This window comes from Plasmodium vinckei, assembly GCF_900681995.1.
Source record: "Plasmodium vinckei vinckei genome assembly, chromosome: PVVCY_05".
Lineage (NCBI taxonomy): Eukaryota > Apicomplexa > Aconoidasida > Haemosporida > Plasmodiidae > Plasmodium > Plasmodium vinckei.
The window spans coordinates 780,765-794,446 of NC_051297.1; the positions used below are offsets into that span (position 1 = coordinate 780,765).

The following is a 13,682-nucleotide window of genomic DNA, read 5'->3' on the forward strand; positions in this document are numbered from 1 at the left end:
GTAAGCCATGTCCTATTATTTTACAAAGTATTATATATTTGGATATATGAGGACTTAGCTTTGTTTTTATATAATCAAACCCAAAAAAATGACGTAAATATAAATGTTATACTATATATACAACATGCATATGCAAATAAAAGCAATTAATGATGTATTAAATTTTATAATCAATTATAAAACATTAAGGATATAGAGGCAACATAATATTATATGTCTGTTTTTTTTGTAAAATATATAAAATTGATCGAATTTTACGTTTTTTTTTAATTAAAATGAAAAATAAAAATTGGAATAAATCATATTAAGTCTTCTGTTCATATTATCAATTTTTATTTTGTTAGTATTTTCATGTTTGTATTTATATTTTGATTATTATTTCCTTTTTTGTTTGTTCATGATATGATTGATATATATATATTTGATTGATTTTTTCTTTTTATATTTTATTTTTATAAAATTGTTGTTATTTTATTCATATTTGGAATATATATAATAACAATTTTATGTTTGTATTTTGATATATTTGATTGATTATCTTCAAAGTATGTTTTTTTTTCATTCTTTTAATTTAAATCTTTCTTCGTAATTTGGAATAGTATATATATTTAAGTTTTATTTCAGTGATATTAATATATATTTGATAAAATGAATAAATACATATATATATATGATGATAAAAAATTACTAATTATTTCATTTTTATAAATTTACTGAAAAAAATTTATAAGATTTTTTTTTTTTTTTTCCAATACAATTATTATATGGAGTAGTAGGTACGCTGTACTAAAAAATACGATTGTTTATGTTTGCAAAAAAAATGAAAAAAATAATTTAAAAATTTTTAATGCATAAATTATCCATTGTTTATATTTTTAATAAATAATTATACATATGAATAAGATCCACATAAAATTAATTGGAATAATTGAAATAATTGTAAATAATTGAAATAATTGAAGTATTTTTATTATGAAAAAAACGTAATTATCATCAATATTTTATATTACTTATTTATAGTACCTTGGGAATTATATATAAGTTACTTTTCAAAAAAATAATTATAGTAACAAAAAGTGAATGCTATAATATTAAAACAAAATAAATACATAATAATATTACAAATATAGAACTTGTAAATTTTGAGATAAATACAAATTTGATTTGATTTAATGAAAATAATTTTTATAAACAGATTGAAATACAAAAATATTGTCAATTTGATTGGAAATACAAGTTTAAGCTATAAAATGATGAGAAGAAAGCCTCAAATTAAATAAGCAAACTATCATATATTATTATATATACTATCATATATACTTATTAAGAGCAGTCAAACAATTTTAAGCAATAAAAAACGTAGAAAAATTATAAAGTTTTAAAAATATATAGAAAATGGACGACTAAATTTTAAGTGATAGCAAAAAAATATAATATAAATGGCGTTGAACTTTTATAGTTGATGGTATGCCGTATTTTCCATGTAAATTTTGAATGCATATAAATTAGTTTTTTTTTTAATTTTATTCAAACAAGCATATATACATATGTAGCATAGTTTGCTACTCTGTAAAGTCAGTCAAAAATCCAGTAACAAATATTAGCCAAATAATTTCTTCAGTCTTAACACCTCTTCATAGTTTTTATTTTCAAAAAAAAAAAAACAAACAAAAGAGAATGAATAATTACTGCTACAATAGTAGTTGTCACAATAATATTATATTACATAATACATATCAAAAATAATATAAAAAAATATTAAACAAAATGAAGCTCGATATATCGTGTTTTTGTTTTTTATCCAAAAACGAGTATAGAGTGCTCACAGCTATAGAAATGGGTATGAAAAACCATGAATACTTAGACGTCCAATTAATAGCTAGTATTGCAAATTTAAGGAAAGAAGGTATAATGAGTGTATTAAAAAAATTGTTAAAAAATAAATTAATAAGTCATGAGAATAAAATATATGATGGATATAAATTAACATACTTAGGTTACGATTTTTTAGCTTTAAGAGCTTTCTTAAATAGAGGTATATTAAAAAGTGTAGGAAATCAAATAGGTGTAGGAAAAGAATCAGATATATATATATGTAAAGATGTAAATGATAATTTATTATGTTTAAAAATTCATAGATTAGGTAGAATATCATTTAGAACTATAAAAAATAATAGAGATTATTATGGAAAAAAAAAATTTCGAAATTGGCTATATTTATCAAAAATAGCTGCAACAAAAGAATATGCATATTTAAAAGCATTATATGAAAATGATTTTCCTGTTCCTAAACCATATGATTTAAACAGACATATGATTTTAATGTCTTATGTAAATGGATATCCATTATCTCATGTAAAAATAAGTAACCCTTTTAAAGTAATTGATTTTTTGTTAAATACTATTATAAAATTTGCAAGATCAGATATAATTCATGGTGATTTTAATGAATTTAATATATTAATTGATGATAATGAAAATATAACAATTATCGATTTTCCTCAAATAGTTTCATTACATCATGAAAATGGGAAAATGTATTTTGAAAGAGATGTAAAATGTGTTATTAATCATTTTTATAAAAAATATAAAATAAGAATCGAAGATTATCCATTATATGAAGATATTGCATCTTTAGAGAATGAAAAAATTATAAAAGATGAGAATAATATTTCAAGTAAACATGATAATGCACTTTTAGAAATTTTACAAAATGATAAATCGGATTATGAAACTAATTTATCTGATACCGAATCAACTATAACAGTTCAAAATGATGACAAACCAACTAACAATATAACAGAACTAGATAAAGATATAAAATTACAACATGAAAATGATAATACAACTGAAGAAAATTCAAAAAAAAGTGAAAAAGTTTCTGTTTTAAAAAATAGTAAAGATGATGCTTTTAGTGATATATCAACGAATTATTTAAATGACAGTTTAGATAATCAATATAAAGATGTTTATGAAAATATTCAGGAAAGAGAAACTGAAAATAATAAATTATATAAAAGAGAAGATACCATTAATGAAAATGTTGATAATATATTGGAAAAAAAAAATAAAGAAAGAATTTTAAATTCGTCAAATAGTATATCTGATAAAGAAAATGATACTCCAAATTTAGTTGATAAAAGTTGTAGTAATAAAAAAAATTATGAACTTGATGATAATTATGAAGACCTTCTCAGTGAACAAAAGGCTAGTCCACAAAATAGGGAGCATAATCAAACTAGCGATAGTGATGATAACTTATATGATGAAAATTCAAGTAATGAAACAAGTGATAATAATGAGAATGATTTAACGGAGTATTCTAGTTGTGATTCAAGTAATAGTCAATCTGGGGAAACAAAAAAAAAATTATCTGATACTTGGAATCCACATATTAAAAAATATACCAAAGAATATGCAAAAAGCAAATTAAAATATATGGATAGGAAAAAAAAAAAAAAGGAAAAATTTAAGGAAAATTTAAAAACAAAAAATAAAAAAAAGTTGATGGAAAAAATTAAAAACTACATGTAGCATAATGCATGTGTAGTATATAATTTGGTAACAGTAAATTATAAAAAAAATGATAAATTAGTGAAGGGGATGCTAAAAAAACTGCATGAAATAAATCGTAGTCGTTCATGCGTGACAATAAGCATGAAATTATCATTTTATATTTTTATATGCTTCCAAATTATGAAAAACTAGCCATGTGGCTAATTTTCACCTTTTCTATGTTTGGCTGTATGGATATACTCATATGCATAGTTGCAATATTTTCGTTTAATTGATATAATATCCCCTATTTTTATTTGTTTTGTTCATATATGAGCACATATTTTTTTAAATAATTTTTATTTGTTATTTTATTTTACCCATATATGTAAAATAAAAAAAATTAATTAACTTTTCACCCTATTAATAGTTATATAATCACAGGAATTAATATATATGTTGAAATGTATGTCCCCTTTTCCAGCTCATTAGCTATCCCCCATAAGCATGCCTTTTTAACTCTGATAAAGCGTTGGATTAAAATTCGCGTCGTTGTACCGTATATGATCTAATTAATATCTCTTAGCTCGTTCATTATATTGGTCATTACTTTACGTTTTAGCCATAAAAATTGTATACATGATCAAGGAAGGAAGCAATCTGGTTGTCATCATTGACATAATTAATGTGGGTAATATGAAAATCGGGTCGTATAAAAATGTATATTGCGGATTGAAAATTTGGTTGATAAATAAGATTGTTTGGTAAATAAAAGTTGATATTATATTGTTTTTGAAAATCATTTATAAAATCATATAAAATAACTTGATCTTTAATTTTTGAATCTTTTATAGTATTAATTAATTCAGTTGGTATATTATAAGAGCTAGTAGTAAAATTACGTGTATATACATTAAAATTAGTAGAACAAATAGTTGTATTAGTTTGAATAAAGTCACTTTTATTTTGATTACACAATATCCATAAAATTTTTAAAAAAGGTTGTCCTCTACAATTAGTGTTGTTATTTTGAGTTCCTTTTTTCCCCATAATATTATAAGTTAAACGTGCAATTTTTATTAATTTTTTTAAAGCTGGTTTATCATATGTATAAGATAATTTATTGTTATAATATTTATTATTATATTTATTTTTTAGTAGTTGTGTGGTAATATAATTACAGATTGGCTTTTCTTCTTTCGATATATTTATACATAAAATTAGTGTGTGCATTTGATTTTTTAAATAATCATATAAGGAGACATTTATATTTTCTTTACTTTTATTAAGTGGAGAGATAAATTTTAAAATACAATTTTTTGCTCTATCTGCACATATATTATTATTTTTATTACAAAAAAAAATATTCCTTGTATTGTTAATAGCATAACTAGTATAATTATGTTGTAATAAAAATGTGCTTAAATATATTTTTTCAAATATATTATAATTAGTAGGAAATTTTTGAAATATATAAGCAAAAAATTTTAAAAAAAATATATTATAATATGCACAAATATTATTATTACCATTATTATTGATAAAAACAAAATTTAATTTTTCTCTATTCCATGATACAACTTTTTCAGATATATATTTTCTTTCTTTTTCATATCCATCTAATAATATTAATGTACAACCATAATTAATAATATATTTTAATTTCCATCCTATATTATATATATCATGTATAGTTAAATTAACACTTACATTAAATAGGGGGTTATAAAAACAATTTGCTTCTCCAGCTAAAACAACATAATTGTTATAATAATTTGTACATATTTTATCTTTATGTATTCCTATTTTCAAATTATATAAATAATATAATTCAGTATTTGGAAATATTTTATTGATTAATTTTATAACTTCTATATATTTTATTTCTTTCGATTTTTTAATAGGATATAAAAACTTATTTTGGGAAGACTTGTCTATTTTTCTACATATGGTTATATGCCAATTATATATCCCTAATTTTGCATATTCAGAAGCTCGATTATTTATTTCATTCATAGAATTGTTACTCAATGCGTCGACATAATTATTGTCTGTATCTTCCTTTAAACTTTCATTTGGCGATATTTCCTTATTTTTATTTTTAATTAAAATAGAACATGTATCATTTTCTGGTGTTAAGAATGAGGTGGTTCGACCCTTTTGTGAAAATTTGTTTGGCAATTCTTTATCACTCTCTTTAGTAGTAAAGATTGAAGTGGTATTTGACTTATGATAATTTTCCTTTTTTTTTTTTTTCTCCTTATTTTGTGAAAAACATATTTCTAAAGTATCCAAAGAATTTTCAATCTTTTCTTCATTCCCTTCTGTTGTATTTTTAATATAACATCCAAATTTTTCTTCATATTTTTTTATAAAATTCATAAAATATTCTTTGGTTTTTTTTTTTTCGAGACTAATATTAAACATATCTTTTTCGACACCACATTTGTTCATTAGAATATTATTTTGTTTTTCATGATAATCATTAATTTTTTGACAAACACTTTTTGGCTTGTTCATTTTAAAGAAGTCGTTTTTTTTATATATTTCTTTTTCCATTATTTCATGTGTGTGACTTTTATTAAATTTGTTTCGTTTTTGAATTAGCACATTTAGACTTTCTTTGGTGTCTTTTATATCATTTTGTTGTAATGGGTGATCATGGGTTATTTCATCTTTTACTTTTGGTGATGGTTCTACCTCTTTTTGTACGCATCTTTTTACAAATCCAATATTATTCTTTATTTGTTGTGTGTCCTTATTATTTGGGGCTAGAGTATTACGTATTGGTGAACTGCTTAAAGCATGAATAGATAATTCTTGTGAATTACTCATTTTGAAAGATTCTTTTTTTATTGATTTGGTGGCAATTTTTTTAAAATTGATATGATTTTTTCTTATGTACAATTCCTTTTTCATATTTTTTATGGTATTTTTAAATTTTGGATCTGTAGAATAAAAATTATTTTCATCAACATTTGCGATATCGAAAAATATGGGGAAGCAAGTAATAAATCCATATTCCGATTGAAATAAAGATAAATTATAATAATGCATTTCATTACTCCATTTTGCACATATGTCTGCAGATATATATTCTATATCATTATTTTGTTTTTTTTCCATTTTGATATTAAATAATTTTCTAACTAATGAATGTTTTCCATCAACACCAACTATAAATTTAGTTTTAATATAAGAATAATATTTTTTTTTATTTTTTTTTTTCTCTTTTTCATTTTTGTTTATTTTTAAGTTTTTCAAATTATTTTTTCCTCCATCCCAATAAGTATAGTTATGTTTTACTCGAACAGTTGTCCCAGTTATATTACAATTTGTTTGAATATTTTTTTTGTCTTTTTTTTCATAAAATATATCTGAATAATTTTGTTCATTATTAATACTGTATTCTTTTTCTATGTATCCATCAATTTGATATTTATTATTTTCTTCGGATGAATATTTATTAAAAAGACTTGGATTTGAATTATATGTCTTATCACTAATATCATAGGGATGGCTATAATTTGTGTCAGTACTACAATAAAAAGAAAAATCGCTTGATACATTCTTACTTGATAAGTTAGAAAAAATTGAATTACTATTTGATGTTATTAAATTTATGTCTATGCTGTTATTTTTTTCGATAGAAATAGTTTTAGATGTACTTTGGCTTTCACTATTGTTTTCCATTTTACTATCATTTTTAATTAGAGCATTTTTTACTTCTCTATTTTTTAAAAGTGATGGTAAAGTATATAATTTTTTTACCTTTATATTGTCATGATGGAAGTTGAATTTGTTATTTGCTGATAACTTTTCATTATGCTCATTTTGATCACTATAATTGTTATAGTTTATAAAATTTGGTGTTTGATTTTGAATGGGTGATAGTAATGTATTATACCATATGATCGAGCCGTTTAATTTAATTTTTTTTAATAATATTTTGTTTAGAGACATTTTATTAATACTTAGCATATATGGCATATTTCCATTTATACTTTGAAAAAAGTTTTTACTACTTTGATTTATTAATTTATTTTGTATATAAAAATTTATACCTGTCAATTTCAAACTATTCGATAAAATTTCAGGAAGAAGATTTAAATCGTGTAACATTTCAAGGGTTCTAGGATAAAGTAAATATTGCTCATTTATTTTTTTATTTTTTATATTACTTTCACATGAATCTATTATTATATGTTTTATATTTTTTCTAAACAAATCAAGAGACAAAATAAGTCCCCCTGTAGTAGCACCAACAATAAGTACATCCGTTTCCATCTGTTCCCTAATTTTATATTTTCTTCTTTCTATATTTGTATAAAAATTACTGGAAGAATTTCCATTATCACTATCATTATTACCCATAAGCACAAAGGATGTGATAAAAATAGGCTGTGAAAAATTTTAATTAATATAAACAATTTGCAATTGTATATACATGTGTGGTAACTAAATTTACGGAAGAGAATTTATAATGTAAGGGAAGCAAAAAATATGCATAACAAAGAAGTAAAACAGCAAAGAAGTAAAATATATTATATTATGTCTACATAAATGTAGAATATTATTATGTTGTTTTGTCTAATTTTTTTTAATTATATGTACATAAATAAGATCATTGTTTTGTTACCCAATTGTCGTTGTATTATGTACTTAGTAACTAATTGTTAAGATTGTGTAATATATTACTATTATTAAATTGATTATTCATTATTCCATTTATTTTTTGTGTTGTATTAATTTTTATATGGAAGACTTATTAAGAGACCCACAAGCTTAACGAAGATAAAAGAAAAATAATGTTCATAAAAAAATTGTCTTTTGTTGTTTTTTTGAACTACATTTGCACACAATTGCACTTTGGAAATAATTTTTTTAAGACCAGTTAAAAAGTGACAATAAATATTGGGGAGGGTTTAAAATTTTATATGCTTAAAATGTTTAAATAGTAAAACTATTAACATTTGTCAACTATTGTAAACGTATATTTAAAAGCAATAAGCGTAGTAAACTACTTGAAAAATAAAAGATGAATTTAAAAACCCTTTTACTGTATAGTGAGTATTACCATTTTGACGATAATTTTATTTGTGTGTAATTCTACACATATATATAAGTCATAAGTATAATAGTAAAGGCACATTTTTTTATATGGAAAATTTTATATAGTAAAGATTGTTTAAAAAAAGTATGTTCTTTTGAAAAATAAAAAGATAAATAATTTTTTTTGGAAAAGCCCATTTAAAGGTGTGTGTGTGTTTCTCATTTGAATGTTCTACAACAATACCAATAAATAAATAAGCATATATAGAACATATTGACAGATATTTTATTTATTCATATTCTTTGGTGGTTCTTTAATAAGTGAAAACATTTTAAGGTTGTAATTTTTGTAAATATAAGATCCATTTAAAAATGTGATACTAGCCAAATGTCAAAAATAAAAAAAATAAATTATATGGAATAATGAATAACAAAAATAGCATGTTTATATACATACAAAAATAATGATATTTCTCATTTTTTAGTAGGCAATTAAAAAAGGTTATTATTTAAAAAAAAATTATCATATAATTTTTTACAAAACGATTTAAAAAATAACCTTTTTAGAGATAAAAATTTAAGAAAAAAAAAATAAGGAAAAGCTAAAATGGAAAAAAAAATGTTTTAAATATTATATTGCGTATGATGAAGAAATATAAATTTGATAGCCTCAATATATATTTGTTTACAATTATATGATCACATATATATATCAGTTGCATATATTGGATAAGTTAAGAAATGTTTGAAAGGGAAAAATAAAGTGAAATCATAGTAGCAACAATATAACAGTAAGAAATTTGTTAGGATTTCACAACAGTAAAAATAGAGAAGAGAAAAAGTTGTGTAATAATAAATGGATAAGCTCAATTAAGATTTACGATCATGATATTTGTGTATTGATAAATTTTAAAGTATTCATGGAGAATCTTAGTATTTATTTGTAAATATTTGTTCTATGTTATAATAATATAATGCCATTTTTTTTGTTGTTTTCATTTAAAAATATATGCCTGAAAATAATCAAAGTAATAATTTTGTACTTGTTTATATATGAGGGTAGTATTATTCGAAATATCATAATAAATTGTTTACATATAGAAAATCAAACTAATGTTACAAAATTTAATGGTTTTGGAAGTAGCGTTTTTCAAAAATCCCTTAGGAAAAATGTGAATACAGTTTTATACCCCCGCAAAGGTTCGATAAATAAATGTTATATTACTAATCGATTATTTACTAACATAAAAAAGGAAAGCATCATAAATTCTTTAAAAAAATATTCAAAAATAAAAAGGAATTACTACAATGGATCTTTGAACTTAAGCAAGATAAACACGCGGATATATGGAATAGACAATAATGAGGAATATCAAGCTAGCGAAATAATTGATAATATACTGCTCAATAATAAAGGATATAGCGAAAATGATGAGGGTCATTCTTTTTTAGAAATTATTAATAATCAAACTGATGTACCAATTGATTTAGCACATTTTGAAAAGGAAACAAAAAAACTTATTAATATATTAAATTTTAATAATGTTCAATTAGTTATAAAATTTGTTGATTTAAAAGAAATGAAACATATAAATAAAAAATATAGAAATAAAAATGGACCAACAGATGTAATTTCTATTTTGAATGTTGTAAAAAATGATGATATAATAAGCGATGATGAAAATGGTGAAAATGATGAAAATGGTGAAAGTGATGAAAATGATGAAATATTACATGGTGATGATTTTTTTTATATAAATAATTCCAAAAGTGGCGATATATTTTTATGTCCTGAATATATAAATAAGGAATGTGTTATATCAAAGATGAAATATGAAAAAAAAATATTAAAAAGTGATAATGACAAAGTAATAGACGATGATATTAATACAAATTATAATGAAGAAGAAAACAAAAGAGGTGTAAATAAATTATTCCGAAATATTTTTGATGTTAATGAAAGACTTCCTTTTTATGTTTTACATGGTTTAATACATTTAATGCATAAAGATCATGTAAATAATTTTAAAGAATATACTGAATTTATGGATTTAGAAGAACAAACAATTGAAAAATATTTTAAATTTCATAAATCTATAAATACCTTTTATGCACATCATATAATAGGTCTTGGTACAGATATTTTATGTGTTAATAGAATTTATAAAATTCTTGAAAAAAATAATAACTTTATAAAAAAAGTTTTAAATCCATTTGAATTAGCCGAATATGAAACACAAAAAGAGAAATTAAACGAAAACATAAGTAAAAGTACAGATTTAGAAAAATTAGCAGTTTATGTTAGTAAAAAATTTGCAGCAAAAGAAGCTATACTTAAATCTATGGGACGTGGATTAAGTTCTATATCTAAATATGGACTAAGTATGAATGATATTGAAATAAAAAATGATAAATATGGAAAACCTCATGTCCATTTATATGGAAAAGCTAAAGAGGTAGCTTACGAAATGGGTATTGTCAAAATATTTTTATCAATTAGCGATGAAAAAATTATGAACAGTCAAACAGATAATATTTCGTCTAATTTTCCGACATACATTATACAAGCACAGGCGCTAGCTGTTGGCTCGAATGTATAAACAATATAGTAAAGTAAGGATAATAAAGGAGGGAAAAATTAACAACTTTCACAATAAAAAAAATTCATCTTGTTCGTCTTTAATTTTTTTTTTTTTTTCATTATAATCCAACTAGTCATACACCATACTTTCAATATTTATCATTTTTTTAATTATTTTAGTAGGTGTGACATAGGTATTTTTTTTCTTGTATTTTTAAAAAATGTAATAAAGGGATAGGAACAATGCATGCATAAAATATAGGTAACCATAATAAATAAAATACCATTTTTATAGTAAATTAAAAATTATATATTTTATTCAACCAGGCATATATATATTCTAGGCTTATTTTTTAAGCATATATATTTTTTATCTTTGTTTTTTTGTAATACATGCACATGTGTATTTTATTTTATATATTTACAAAGATTTTATTATGAAGCAAAAAATAATATAATAATGTATGTATAAAAATATTATATTATACTAAAATTTTCTAGCTAATTTTTTTCATACATAATAAAAGTGGAAATTTCACTATATGTGAAATAGCTTTTTAATAAAGGAAAATAAAAAAAAAAATTTAGTGCATTAACACATAATAATAGTATATATAATTTATTAATAATATGTATACTCTAATTTTAATACCAGGAAAATTATAGGGAGCCTATATTCATGCAGGCACATATTAAAATATGTAATTCGATTTTTAACACAGTTATATATACCCTATAATACCATATTTGTAGGTATGCATTAGTATAAACAAAAAATGAGTGTACTATTTATCTGGAAAACTGGTAAAACAGTCTTAATTTTTCATATACATATTAAATATTAAAAAATGGCTAATTAATATAGAAATATTAAACTAAAAAAAATATAAGAAAAAAATTAATATGTATAAAATGGTATACACCTTTTTTAAATTAAATATTTGTTCCGTTTTTGTGTTATTTCATAGACGGTAAAAAAAAAAAATTGCATGCTTGTAATAATTAAAAAAAACCTGTTCCAATTAGTGTAGAAAACCTATAATGTTTACCTTAAGATACCTTAATAATTTTTTTTTTTTAATGTAAAACATTATGTAAAAAAATTATTATATAAATTGGAACAAAATGAGGTTGTAAAAATAATGTTATGCATATATTTATTAGTGTATATATTTTTTATGTAATTTTTAACGAATCTAATTTTTTATTGTCCCATAAAAAATAGCTATAAATTTTTTTTATACTAAGAGACGGACTTATAAATATATTATGCATGTACACTAATTTTTATATAATTTTATACAATTTTAATTGAAAAAAAAACATTATATGTAAACCTGTTTTTTTTCATAAGGTTTTTTAGTACCTAAAAAATTTATATAACTTGTTTACAATTTTTAATTTTTTTTACAATTTTTATTTTTTTTACAATTTTTTTTTTTGCACAAATTCATTTTATGCTTTAATTTATGTATAATATATATATAATAATTAAAAATAAAAAAAAGTGTAAAAAAACATTTATGGTATATATATAAAAATTTATTAATTAAAATACTCAGAAAATTATTATATATATAACTATATATGTATCTATAAACTTATATAGATAAAACATTCTTATACAATTATGTTGTTATTACAATTTATATGTGTATAATATTTTTTTAATCAATACCATGTTACCACTAATAATTTTTTTAAATATTTATCTGCATTATATATACACAATTTCCTTTTTTTTTAAGCCTTTTTTATGTTTCTTATTACAATTTTTTTTCATTAATTAATATGTTTAATTAATTTTTCCATTTATAAATAAATTTACTTCATTTATTATGTAATTGCAGTTATTTATTTATTTGAAAATTAAATGTTAAATATTTTGAATAAACAATGAAATTAATTATATTATATATGTATACACCACAACGTGTTTTATAAACACATGCATATACACATTTTTATACACACTTGTAAATTAAAAAATTAAATTTTATAAAAATGCCTTTTGTGTTTTTTTTTAATATATCTACAATGTAAATGTTTGTTCATTTATATTAATAAATTAACGAATTAAATCAATTTTTTTTATTATTAATTTGAATTAAAAAGCCTTTTTAAAAATATTATAGATTACTATATATTTATATATAATATATATGTGGTTATATATGTTACTTAAATTAAATAATCAAATGAACGATGTACCTAAGTTTTCATTTGATTTAATTGTATGTTAACTTTGCTTTTAATAATTTATATTGACGTAAATTGAATTTTGTATTTTAAGAAGTTATCAAGTATATATATGTATACGAATATATATATTATATATATATGTGTTATATATATTAATTTTGTTCTTTTAATATATTATATGTATAAATGCTATCTTTATATTATTGTTCATTTAATATTTTTAAAAGGTACTTGTTTGTAAGTTTAATAATTCATAGTATATATACAAATTAAAAATATATCTTATATGTATATATATTAATGTATTATGAAGTATGCTTATAGTTTGAAAATACTGTTGTTATAGTCTTAT

General features: G+C 21.0%; 3 protein-coding genes across 3 annotated transcripts; 2 read left to right on the forward strand and 1 right to left on the reverse strand.

The window, feature by feature from the left end:
• Positions 1–1,767: 1,767 nt before the first annotated feature.
• Positions 1,768–3,534, forward strand: PVVCY_0502210 (serine/threonine protein kinase RIO2, putative; the record flags this gene model as incomplete). Its single annotated transcript, XM_008627588.2, has 1 exon — positions 1,768–3,534. The coding sequence occupies one exon, from the start codon at positions 1,768–1,770 to the stop codon at positions 3,532–3,534; it is 1,767 nt and encodes a 588-aa protein (XP_008625810.2).
• A 579-nt stretch (positions 3,535–4,113) lies between these two features.
• Positions 4,114–7,869, reverse strand: PVVCY_0502220 (conserved Plasmodium protein, unknown function; the record flags this gene model as incomplete). The annotated part of the gene is made up of 1 exon (XM_008627589.2): positions 4,114–7,869. One exon carries the CDS (start codon positions 7,867–7,869, stop codon positions 4,114–4,116), a length of 3,756 nt encoding a protein of 1,251 aa, XP_008625811.2.
• Positions 7,870–9,521: 1,652 nt separating this feature from the next.
• Positions 9,522–11,147, forward strand: PVVCY_0502230 (holo-[acyl-carrier-protein] synthase, putative; the record flags this gene model as incomplete). The annotated part of the gene is made up of 1 exon (XM_008627590.2): positions 9,522–11,147. One exon carries the CDS (start codon positions 9,522–9,524, stop codon positions 11,145–11,147), a length of 1,626 nt encoding a protein of 541 aa, XP_008625812.2.
• Positions 11,148–13,682: the final 2,535 nt, after the last annotated feature.